The sequence below is a fragment of the Phoenix dactylifera genome, chromosome 4 (assembly GCF_051530095.1).
Source record: "Phoenix dactylifera cultivar Ajwa chromosome 4, Ajwa_hap1_PhDact_Kaust_v1.1, whole genome shotgun sequence".
NCBI lineage: Eukaryota > Viridiplantae > Streptophyta > Magnoliopsida > Arecales > Arecaceae > Phoenix > Phoenix dactylifera.
The window spans coordinates 33,487,573-33,499,938 of NC_143193.1; the positions used below are offsets into that span (position 1 = coordinate 33,487,573).

The following is a 12,366-nucleotide window of genomic DNA, read 5'->3' on the forward strand; positions in this document are numbered from 1 at the left end:
TTTTACAAAGATAAAAACAGAAAATCAGAAACCCCCACAGTACAACCAAAACAAAGGTGTTATATGGACTGCAGAAATTTCCATATGACCCTAAACAGCAGAATTTTAAGATGTAGAATTTTACTCCCTTCAGATCAGCCCCTAAAACCTCCTGTGGATGTCACCCAAAGAAAGATCCAACCCTGCCTTGGTTGCTGCCTAATCCCTGAACAACCTCACCTCAAAACAGAGATTTAATATGGACTGAAAAGGGTTTAAAAAATTTTGCGAATACACAAGTGTATGTGCCGCAGAATTTTCTGTGGGACACGAAACAGCAGAATTTTTTTGTTGCAGAATTTTTAGACCCAATCAAACTCTACCAATCCCACGAAATCAATCTCCAAACCTCACATGATGGGGTTTACAATGATGGAATTCAGAAAACTAAAACTCCCACCGAACACAAGCAACCAAAGGGGAGGTGCAGAATTTGCAATATGTCTCCAAACAACAGATTTTATGCAGAATTGTGACTCTATCACAAACACTATCAATCCCTCTATTACAGAAAGTTTTAAACACCCCCTATCTAGACAATATAGGTTGCAGAAAATTCAGAACACCCACTGATTCAGGATTTATGTGTTGCAGAAATTCTAAACACCCTCAAATCAGGATTTATGTGCTGCAGAAATTTTAATCACCCTCAGATCCAAGCAATATGAGTTCCAGAAAGTTAAAACAGCAATGGATCCAATATTTTCAACAACAAATCCAATCACCAAACACTCCAAATCAGATCTGAAAATTTCTGCAGAGTCCTAAAAGATCAAGATGTATGTGTTGCAGAATTTCAGATCAAGGACATGTGGTTGCTGAATTTTAAAACACTCCAGATCCTACAATATACTCCACAAATCTATTCCCCCAATCACGAAAAATCAGATCTGGAATTTTCTGCAGATGAGAACGTTACCTCCAAGTGCAGTCTTTGACGGAGTTTCTCTTGGAACTCCTCCCGACGAAGATCTCAATGAAAGCACCAATTGATGGGGGCTCATGGTCCAAAGCCCCGCACCAAGCCCGCCGCCTTGTGCTCCTTGCGTGCGCCCTTAGAAATCGCTGGATAATTGGACCGATTTGAGGTAACGCCGATAGTCAACAATGAAACTAAACTGAATTTTATTGCACTCCAAATTGAAGAACAAACAAGAACAATAAAAAGCAAAACAATCTAGTAGCGCAATTAAGTATCTCTACGAGCCCAAATCTAGCAAAGGATCGTAAAGATCCCCTCCTAGCCTAATCTAGTGGAGATTGATGTATCAACCACTAGCCCAAGTCTAAGGCCTAACCCCTAGACCGAAATCGGCACAATGCTGCCTAAACCTCTCGGCCGAAGAACTCTCAACAATGAGAAACAAGACTCAACTAATGGGATCCTCACAATGGCCCCTTACAACCCCTTTTATAGACTCAAAACCCTAGGACTCCTAAGAACATTGAAAGACAAGATAAAGTAAATCTTCCTAACATAGAAGCTAAGATAAACATGAAAAACAACCTCCCCAAGGCCCCTTGCTGATGTGGTTGGCGTGCAAGGCCCTTAATCCCCTTGATTTGGCATGTAATCATTGATTTGGGAAGTCCTAAAGGATCTCCAACTTGTTCTCCTGGATCTGCATGGGATACGCGTCCCGGATGCACGGGATGCACGTCTCGGTTGGCCGTCGCGTCTCGGTTGACTTGGTCCTCCTTGGCTGATGGGGGGGATTGGACGGCTGGGATGCGTCCCCTGAATGGCCGAGACTCGAGTCTTGGTTGACCGGGTCACGGATCCCGGTTGGCCACTGTGGAAGAAGACTCCTTGCCCAAGGAGGATTCCTAGATGAAGGATCCTGCGGACCGGGATGCGAGTCCTGGTTGAACTCAAACTTCGGCTGGGGAACACTCCTGCGGGTGACCGGGTCGCGTGGCTAGGCTGGACTGGGACGCAGGTCCCATTTGGCCAGGCCCAGGCTCTACTGTGGCGCGCGGGCCCATGCGGTGCTGGGGACCGCACGACCGCGTGCGGAAAAGAGTGCCCGCATGCGAGGCAACGCGCCCACACGGGCTGGCAGACTGCATGGGCCATTTAATGCCACAGAATGGCATTTAATGCTACTTCGTGGAATTTAATGCGTCCGCGAGCGAGAGCCGCACGCCCAGCTCGCACTTGCGCGCGATTCCCCACACCCATGGCCAGTTTCCTTGCATGGAATCACGCCCGTGCGTGGATCCCCATGCGGGGCAGTGTGCCTATACGGCCTGGCAGCCCACGTGGGCCATTTAATGCTAATGCCACTCTGTGGCATTTAACGAGTCCGCGCGCAACGCGTTGTTTTGGCTTTTCGCATCTACGGTTCGGTAACGATCCCAACTGGTACCAAACTGGTACCGGTGCCCACCTATACGTCGGTACAGTCGGTCCGACAGACCTTGGTGCAAACTAGTAATATAGTACGGGTTAGGTACTATACTATACCAATCCTTGTCCAGTAGATAACTAGTACCGAAACAACGGACCTTGGTTTCTTGCTTCCTGTTCTCGTCTTGGATAGCCAATGACTGATCCAGTTAAAATCCTATTCCCCTAGTTCTTTTGCACAATGTAAAACCACTCTTATGTTGTCCTGCATCAATCCATCCACTTTCTTTCTTTGGTCTCTTTTCCCCTTTTCCCACCATGATCTCCAATGTGGAATTAGACAATTGACTTAAGGCCTTTGTCCAAGTCTATGAGGGAACTGAACAAGAAGTTGTGCATCTTCAATAGGAAGTATGGGAAGTGACTTCAGCAGAATCAAATACGATAAAGCAAACTCTTGCATCATTAGTTCTAGAGATGAAAGATTAGATCTTCTTCAGTTCCACAACTTCCATAGATCAACTTTCAGATACTACATGTCAAAATTCATGCTCGTATCAGTGGAGATCAAAGAATTGTTGAAATAGACCATGAAACAAGTCTCGAGGTCGCTGATTTCATGGTGGATATAAGTGAATATCAAAGAGTTGTTGAAATAGACCATGAAACAAGTCTCGAGGTGGCTGGTTTTGTGGTGGACATAATCCTGGGGCTGTCTTGATTTGCATTTATGCTCTTGAAAGCTACTTCAAGTGGGACCAGCTTTTAAAGGAGTGTTGACTTCTATTTATTGAAATGAAGCTAGCGATGAAAAACAGATGGAAATTAGATCTTTTCTATTCCACAACATCCATATGTCAATATTCAGATATTCCCTCTAGAAATTCTGTCATATGAGTTGAGATCAAAGAATTGCTGCAATGGATTGTGAAACAAAACTCGAGGTGGCTTATTTCATCATGGATTTATTGTCAAAATCTAGAGGTGGTCCTGATTTGGGTTCATTCTCTTGGGACCAACTTTCACAAGAAAATCGACTTCTGTTTATTGAAATGAAGTTAGAGGAGATGACACATACAAGGTGAATGACATACCAAACATCACCAACTTAATCATGCCACCATGAACACATGAAGCAGCAATGATTCGTTGATTCATGCCTCCAAACTACAAGCAATTGCTCCTACTGTAGTTTACACATTTCATGGCAAAGTTCTACATCAATCAAGAAGTATATTGCCAAGTTCTACAGCATGGCGATTCATTCTGAAATTTCATGGGTCAACAATGCTACGATCTTAATTGTCAAGTTTTAAACCCCCAAGTCTCAAAAGCTTAGCTATAAGCAGATTTTATGCCAAGCTTTGCAATCTCAGTACAGGACCACGTACTGATACCAACTTGACACAGTATCGGCATGCCTGGTACAGGATTGATTCAGCATACTAATATTCAATACATCTCCCATACTGCATACCAATTTGGTATCAATATGATATGTCATTGCCCGGTATAGTATACCATCCATTATACACTAATGAATGCTGTGTATATTGCTTAACATATTAAGAAATAAATGAAGAGATCAGCTGTGAAGTTTCTTCAGTTTTTTTTCAAATCTGAATATGTTGTACCAGAAATTAAACCAATCGAAGACACCAACAGCTTCCACAGCCACTAGCAACAAGCAAGGAAAAATATATCAATGCTTTACTTGCAAAGGATTTGAGCACTTTTCAATGATGCCCTAAGTAGTTGGTAACATTTGTTGATAAGGGCTCACCTCATCACCAATACTAGCTCTGGGTAGAGGGCCAAAGAGGTTGTCTGTCTCAAAGCCAAATAAAGTGATGAAAAGGGCTTTAGCAGTGAAGTAGGAGAAATATGAACTGCATCATTCTTTAACTTCACTTCATTACACATTAGGAAGGTGATCATGAAGATTTAAGATGAAGCAATATTTTCCACAAAAGAGTACATTGCACAAATATTTTTCAGACAAGAATACATTGCAATGGACAACCATGCAGCATAGTGATTGATTCTCGGAATTGTACCAAGTTCATCTCCAAAACACCATTTGTAGTGTGAAGCTAAACATCAAGCCTACCTCAGAAATACCAATCTTAAAGTCCATAAGAGGTGTTTGGTTTTAGATAATTGGTCACGTCGTGGATGCAAGACAGTGTCACATCATGTACTTCTTAACAACCATGGCTTTTTTTATAGAAAGGTACACCATGACGTCTTCATGGATACAAACGCTTTTCAGCATGGAGGTCTCCACATATGTACCTTCCAAAGACCTCCAAACAATGAAAGTAAAGCAGGCTACAGCAAGTTATCGGCTCAAATAAAGATGCCTCATTTGGTCCCTACCCCAATTACCTGAGTTGAGTTGTTTTACAGTTAATTAATGTAATGATCATTGAAGATCAGCTGCAAATGCCTAAGGCAGGCATAATTCCTATCAGCTTAAAAGCATTCAAATCACAATTCATACCTACAGAGGGCTGATGATGCAAACTAGGGCAGCATTTGAGGTATGTTCAGGTCCCACCTTGCTACAAGGAACATCTGGTACAACTACTGTTAGAAGTATGCTCTATAAGCCAATTTGGCAGACGCATTGCATTTGTTCTGGGGCATAAAATTTGTACTTGACCTTTTTATTAATTAACAAAATTGGGCATTTTGTTCATTCATGTTATTATGTGTCCATGAATCGTCCTAGAAATTAATAAGATAATAACACATTCTCAAGAGTTGAGAATTTAAGACATGTGTCATTAGGTAGTTAATTTCTGAATTGCTCCTGATCGATGGATCATCACGAAGGACATCAGATTAGTGCACAGATCACTTTCCTTGATGGACGAGTCTTAAGTCCACAGTGTGGGGACACTGGAGTGACTATGCAAGTGCTTATTAGAGAATAAGGGTATGGAGCGTGACCAAAGCAAGAAGTCACCTGGAGGTCTATCCACTCGTCAGTGACTTACTTGATGCTGCAGTTGTATGATCAGTACTTAGACCTGAGATGCCTCAGCTAATCACGGTGAGGTTGCTGTAGTTTGACGAGCACATAAACATTGGCCCTAAGGGTCCTTGTGGTGCAGATTGGCTGCAGTAGGTTCACTGTTGGATTAGGATTGCATCTAGATGGGATCTATCGACCTTGATAGATTAGGAGTGATCCTATGTGATTTATGAGACTAATAAATTTAACATATTACAGACGATGGGATTTGACGAGTTATCCATAACCTCCGTTATGTCGGAATCCACGATAGAGGTTGTGAGGACCCGTGCAGGCGTGTGTTTAGGTTATTCGCTGGGTAGATCTTGGATACTCATACAGGATCAAGGAGCCTAAATAATAACTTCCGGCTAGCCATTTTGGGTGAGATCCTAGGTTGTTACAAATGGTATCAGAGCGGACCTGGCCCATAACCTATGTGGACTGGGGGACACTGCAGCACGGATCCATTGGGGCTAACCACGGGCTGATCGTGATGTTTGTGATTAGATTTGAATGGATATGAGCCCTTAGCCTGACGAGAACATCAGGGCTTGAACGGAGGGAGTATATGAGGATCTGTGCGGGCGTGTGTTTAGTCCCACATCGGTTATTCGCTGGGTAGATCTTGGATACTCATACAGGATCAAGAAGCCCAAATAATAATTTTCGGCTAGCCATTTTGGGTAAGGTCCTGGGTTGTTACAGAGGTACTGCATCATACGCTAACTGCACCTAGAGGTTCATTCATTCCGTTCTGTTGGATTGCCACTATATGTTGCTAGGTGTCACTAGTGGATTGTGGGACTCAAAGGCATTCACTTGATGATTAGTGAACTCTGATGAGTAGAGTTGAAATTGTTTCAACCCATTAAAAGAAGTTTCAATGATATTATCTCACTACCAGACAGAATAGAACCTATAGGGTCACACACAATAGAGGTTTTGATCGTTCCGACGGTTGGATTGCGATTTAGAATCGCAATAAATCGTGATTGTCAATTTGATTGACAATTGGTTTAATCCACTAAGAGTTAGTGAGTTAAAGAAGAAAAATTTGCAATTGGATTGAAATTTAATTCATTCAATTGGACCTAATTAAATTAGGCTTAACGCTTAACCTTATTGGATAAGGATGGGAAGGCCTAATTAATTAGAACTCCTTATTAGATAAGGAACTTAATTCATGAAGTCCAATTTGGATCCTAATTGGATTAGGATTCATATAAATCAAATTGGAGGACACATTGGGTTCTAATTGGATTAGAATTCAATTGATCAAGAGGGACCAAATATTTCCTAATTGGATTAGAAAATTTGAGCATGAAAGGATGGGATTGTCCCATCCTTCATGCGGGCCACACAGGGGAGAAAAGGCGGCCTTGTCACATGCCCAGAGAGAGGAGGGAGGTGTCTTCCTCCTTTCCTACTTTGGTCCCACATGCCACATGGAGGGCATTCCCTCCTCGTTCACGCGGATTGCCACACGGCGCAAGCTCATCCTTTAGATTCTTTCCAATCTCTTTTAAGTAAGGAGTGTGATAGAATTAAGTAAGGGATGTGGTAGAATTTGGAGGAATGAATCAAGGAGTGATTTATCATTGAGATTATTCCTTATTTGAATGGGTATGAGATGCCTATAAAAGGGGGCCTGGCGTGGGACATTAGGAGCATTGGAAGTTCTGTTAAATTAGCCGCCAACCCCCTTCCTCCTCCCTGGCGTGAGCAAAAGAAAGAAGAGAAGAGGCGTCTTCTTCTTCTTCCTCTTCGTCCTTCTTCGTCCTCCTCTCAAAGTAATCAAGGAGTTGATTAAAGGGAGAGAAAATCAGCCATCAAAGCGATCTCTGCAAGGGAGCTAGCACCCCAGTGAGATCAAGGAGCTTGGAACGATCTACCTCGTGTAGATACCTGTAGAGGCCGGACGCTTGTGCGGCTTCAAACAAACCAAATCCAACTATCATCAGATAGCGGTGAAGTTCTACCCGCTCAAAGGTAAAGATTAGATCTTTATAAATTACAAATTGTAGTAGATCTGAAAATTAATCTAGTCTTTAATTTTAATCTTTTCTTTAGATTTCATAAATCTGAGTTAGAGAACTCAAGAAAAGTTTTTAAAATCTACGTTCCCTAGGACGTTCATGAGATGAACGACCCCGTGAGTGTCTTTCCGCTGTGATCGTCGCAACGTGTGCGGGGGTAACTCGACAACTACTCCCGTACTTATCATTGGTGTAAAATAATACTTTTAGATTACTTTTGAAGTTAAAAGAGGCTGGATACCAATCACATGTCAGTATAGCATGAAAAATGATTGCTACACTGTATGAATAGTGAGGAGTCTTATGAAGTATTAACAGTTGGTTGAATGGGGATTTTATTATATGTTGTTCGCTGACTCAAATTAGGAAAGGATAGGGGTCTGATTGGCCTTATATGGGGCCTAGCTTGTGGCATCCAACAATCATGTATGCCGAAATTTCTTCGAATAAAAGAAGAGCTTATTTGAAGCCTCGTTAAGGGCAGTATCTCCCCATACTTCCTCTCTCTCTCCTCTACTTATTGTCTTGTTTCAACATTAACATATTCATTTCTCCTTGGTATTTCTAACATCTAAATCAATATCTTATGTGATCTATTTGCTGCTGCTATTTATCTGAATTTAACAACATATAATTCATCTTTCTAATAACTGTGCATTCTTTTGGCTGGGCCTAGACAAAATATCAAAAGTTAAATTTTGGCCCAAGACATCTAGCTTGAAACCAGTGCCACTCTAGGACTAATGCTTAAGGCCAGCCTAGCCTAACCCGAGGCCTATTGTGCTTCAACTAGATTTTCGCAATGACTGAGAAACGGAAAGGGGGATGGATAGGCACTATCTTGTATAAGGTGTTAATGATGGGGTTGAGAGAAAGGACACCGTGGAGGCAAATGCAGTGGTCGCAGCATACATACACCATGAAGTAAACATGGAGAAGGGAAAGAAAAAGAGGGCAACACCCAAAAGAGATGACGAGTGGGAGCGGAGGATGCCATAGCAGCAATAACAAAGGCAGAGTGTGCGGTGGCAAGCGGTGCTGGCAAAAGCAATTGAGGGATGTGAAGATGGAGAGATCAGAGGAGACTAGGAGATTTGAAGGACTGAGGAGACATCTATTTATTTTAAATTATTATTATATTATAGTTAAAAATATATTATAATATAATTAGTCTCGAGTTAAATTGGGCCAAGCTTATATAGTTTTTGGTTAAGCTTGAGCCTGGTCTGAATACTAGTCAAGCATTATAACATTAGGCCTGACCCAGCCTAATTAGTTGAAAACTCCAGCCCCAGCCCTCTATAAATCGGGCCAGGCTAGGCAGGCCAGGTCAAATTTGCATAGGTCTAATCAAGGTCCGCTGTACCGGTACCGGTCGGCGTACCGGTGGCGTCCCGGACCGGTCCGAAACCGGTTCCGTACCGGTCCCTACCGGTCCCGTACCGGTCCTTCAACAATAAATTACCGGTACCGGATTTCACGCTGATCCGGTACCGGTCCCAGGCCGGACCGGTACGTACCGGCCCGTACCGGCCGGTACGGACCGGTACGGCAGACCATGGGTCTAATCTTTCATTTATTGGTCAAAGATATAACCTTCCTATTTACACATTTAAATTATGCTTGATTGCTGATTAGGCATATTGATTAAATCTGATTGCTGTTAGACTTTTCCACTTCTTTTTATGTGAAATATTTCTATGTTAGATCATGCTTTGACTTGAATCTGCTGCTAAGTTAGCTAGTTTTGCATCTCTATCTATTGATCTTGAAATTAAATCACTTTGGATCATTAAGTTCCAATAATAGAAGACCTACATCTTGATTTCTACCACCTTCTTTTGCTTATATAAACCAAGAGCAAGCTTATTAATCCTTTTCTTTTCCAGGAACTATAGGTTCCTTGTCGCCTCTTCTCAGATCTTGAAAACAGTGTGAATGATTTAATTGAAAACGTCATTTAAACTATACCCCTGGCCCTTTTTCATGTTATAGCCTACTTATAAGTGGTCCTACATCAAAATAATAATAAACAATCACCCTCCATCTTCTATATGTCTCCTCCTTCCCTCTTCTAGTTCTCTCCTTGACTATCCATGATAACTGCTTTCCTAGCTAGTACATCAGAATCCCTCATATAGTTTCTAATGCAAAAATCATAAAGTAGCACAACAAATTATAACTTATTGATTAGAAAACATTAGAGCTTTAACAGATGAAGGGTTCATTATTTATACTTTTAGAAATATTTTGTTTTTACTTTCTTAGCATATCTTTATAACACTGAACATCTAGTTCAACAGTTTACTAAAATATTTAACTAGAGCAAAATAACCTTTCCCATACTTATAAGACAGCTTGTTGATGCCAGGTTGACACATCTTCTCTATACCTGTTTCATGAAGTTGGACTTCTCGGTCATCATTTCTTGGAGCTCCCCCTTGGCATATCTAAGCTCAGCCATAGATATCATATGGCACCAGGGCCACACCTGTCTGCAGCCTCCACACCTTGTCCTTCAACTGGGCCCGCAACTCAAAATAGAGGATTTTGTGGGAATTGTTTACAAGAGGAAGGGGTCGAGACTAAAATATATAGAACAAAAAATACCAGTAGAAAGCCATGCTTACTAGGAGTCAGCTTGAGAGAATACATCCATTGTTGCTTATATGCCACAGTGCCTCAACGGTTGGCTATCAAAGCCGACCAAATGCTAAAAGTCAAATCCGTCAGTTTAGGTGAAGGAAAGGCAGAGAGAAAGGAGGAGGAAAGGAAGAGAAAGGCAAAGACAAAGGCGTGAAAAAAATTTAGAAGGGTCGGAGAGCGTCGTTTTTCTTGAAAAAAAAAATCCAGCAAAAACTAAATAAGGTAAAATTTCTTTCCCCTACATTGTTTTTTTAATATTTCATTTCAATTGCTTAAAAAAATTAAGTCAAAAATTGCCAAAAAATATCTTCTCAGAGCCAGAGCTTCAGCGAGAGATCCGAGAGTTCTTATGACCCGACGCGCATTCCTCGAGGATTGAGCATACAAGACTACAATGCCGCTTGGTTAGAGGGATGGGTTGATCTGCCTCCATATTATGCTAATGATCCAGATATTGACGAGAAACATCGCCACTCGATCCGATTTTAGATATCCGAGAGTGCTTTAAATGTATGTAATTGATCGTATCTTAATTTGAAAATATTTTATGTTTTTCATCTCATTATTTGAATCATTTGGAAGCAATAAGTTGCATCATCTAGTTTTAACCTTAAACCTAAACATAAAAACATCAAAAAAAATCCAAAAGTGAAAAAACTCAAAAAAAAAAAAAACGACGATGGGGTCAAAATCAGGCCGAATGTGCCCTATCGGTACGGTATCGGTTCGGCTCGGTTCCGTACCGTTACCGGTACGTCGGTACGTTCGGTACCGCGAACCTTGGTTGACACTAAGAATTGGTCTCATGCAGCATGAAGCAAACAGTGGTGGTGAGGATAACTTTTACATTAGGAATCCAACATCCCATACCATCCACGTCTCGTCCCCTAATAAATTATCTTTTCCTCAGTGTTAATGCGATCCGACTAGGATATGTTTCATGAAGTAGATGAACAGAAAATTAGAGATAATCCTAGTAATAAGCAAAAGGTTGCAGTGCAATATGTTGTCTTTTGCAGACTTTATTGAGTTTCTCTAGTCTACTCAGTTATCCGAGTCTGTCAAAATCATGTATGTATTTGAATCCTACGATGTTGATGACACCGTATATGGATAATGCTGGATCTATTGTTTGCTTGTATTTCATGATCTTACCCTACATAATTCTTTTCCCACATCACTTGGCTAACATGAAACATAAGGTACAACTATGAAGTAAAAAAACCAGTCACATCAGTTAACTGACTGTACAGAGCCACTATGCGATCATTGCCTGAGATGAGACTAAAGATTAAAAAACCATAGTCTAAAAAAGTAAAAAAAAAAAAGATAAATAAACCATAAGACACCATATAAAGTTAAAGAAGAAAAGGCCGAACAACATGTTTAATGGGTCAAAAATTAAAATGGGTAACAAGGAAACATTAAATACCCATAAGACCACCAGAAAAAAGAAAAAAGAAAAAAGAAAGATAAAGAATCTGTTGAAAGGCTCAAACAACTATTAGTGAACATGGAATAATGTATCCAGGCCAAGGTCCAGAGCTTGTAATACCCAAGAAAACAATCTAAGAAGGCAAAAAATAATCCAAGTTCCAAAGATAAAGCAAAAAAGTGACAAACTGATTAAGAAGCAACACTCATGCAAATCTATTAGGTGGAAACCATTGACATTACAGAACTTGAAGGGGGAGCACCAAGTCCAATCAATAAAGGAGGCACCCTCTAGTGAGGATTGTGGGCTTTTATATTATCTTGCATTAAATTAAACATGGAACAACTATGCAATTCAAATTGTAGGATAATCTACATTGTTCACTCCCAACGAACAATTTATAGAACATGTCAATGGACAAAAAGGAGAGGCATTATTGTTCTGGGCCAAGACTCAGAGAGAATTTTTGTTAAGTTAGGAAACAGTTAGAAATGTTGAAGACTAACAATCAAATTTCAAGACAAAGATGATAAAAGAACCATGATGAAATACCAAAAAGGACCAATATCTAATGATTTCATGATGTTTTGATGACATATAGTCAACAAAGGATGATGGGCATCCAGATTCCAACAACTGCATGATAGGCAAAGAAGTGTTGCAATACTGAAAGTTTGTAAAATGATATAGCAAAGAGTCAGACAAATAAACTGAAACAATAATCCATTAATGCGAGGGAAATACTTATCTTCATATAATTTACAATAGGTGAGAACTGAGAACCCTTCATATACAACTGTTTTGAATATGACCAGAGTTTAATATTGTATCTAACAAT

The 12,366-nt window shown here is 40.7% G+C and overlaps 1 protein-coding gene across 13 annotated transcripts in view; it reads right to left on the reverse strand.

The window, feature by feature from the left end:
- The window catches only part of LOC103697300 (F-box family protein with WD40/YVTN repeat doamin), a 65,698-nt gene that overhangs the window by 2,231 nt on the left and 51,101 nt on the right, over positions 1-12,366 (reverse strand). For 2 of the 13 annotated variants that reach the window (XR_015977124.2, XR_015977123.2), the window contains exon 10: positions 959-1,104. The exons of 9 other annotated variants lie outside the window; for them this stretch is intronic. Coding sequence is in view for 2 of the 4 variants with exons in the window: in XM_088719835.2 (XP_088575961.1) it covers positions 12,315-12,324 (10 nt within the window). In the remaining 2 variants the exon portion in view is untranslated. Of the gene's footprint in view, positions 1-958; positions 1,105-5,360; positions 12,325-12,366 lie in introns of those variants that run through there. 2 more of the 13 variants (XM_088719835.2, XM_088719833.2) reach the window with 1 other exon arrangement.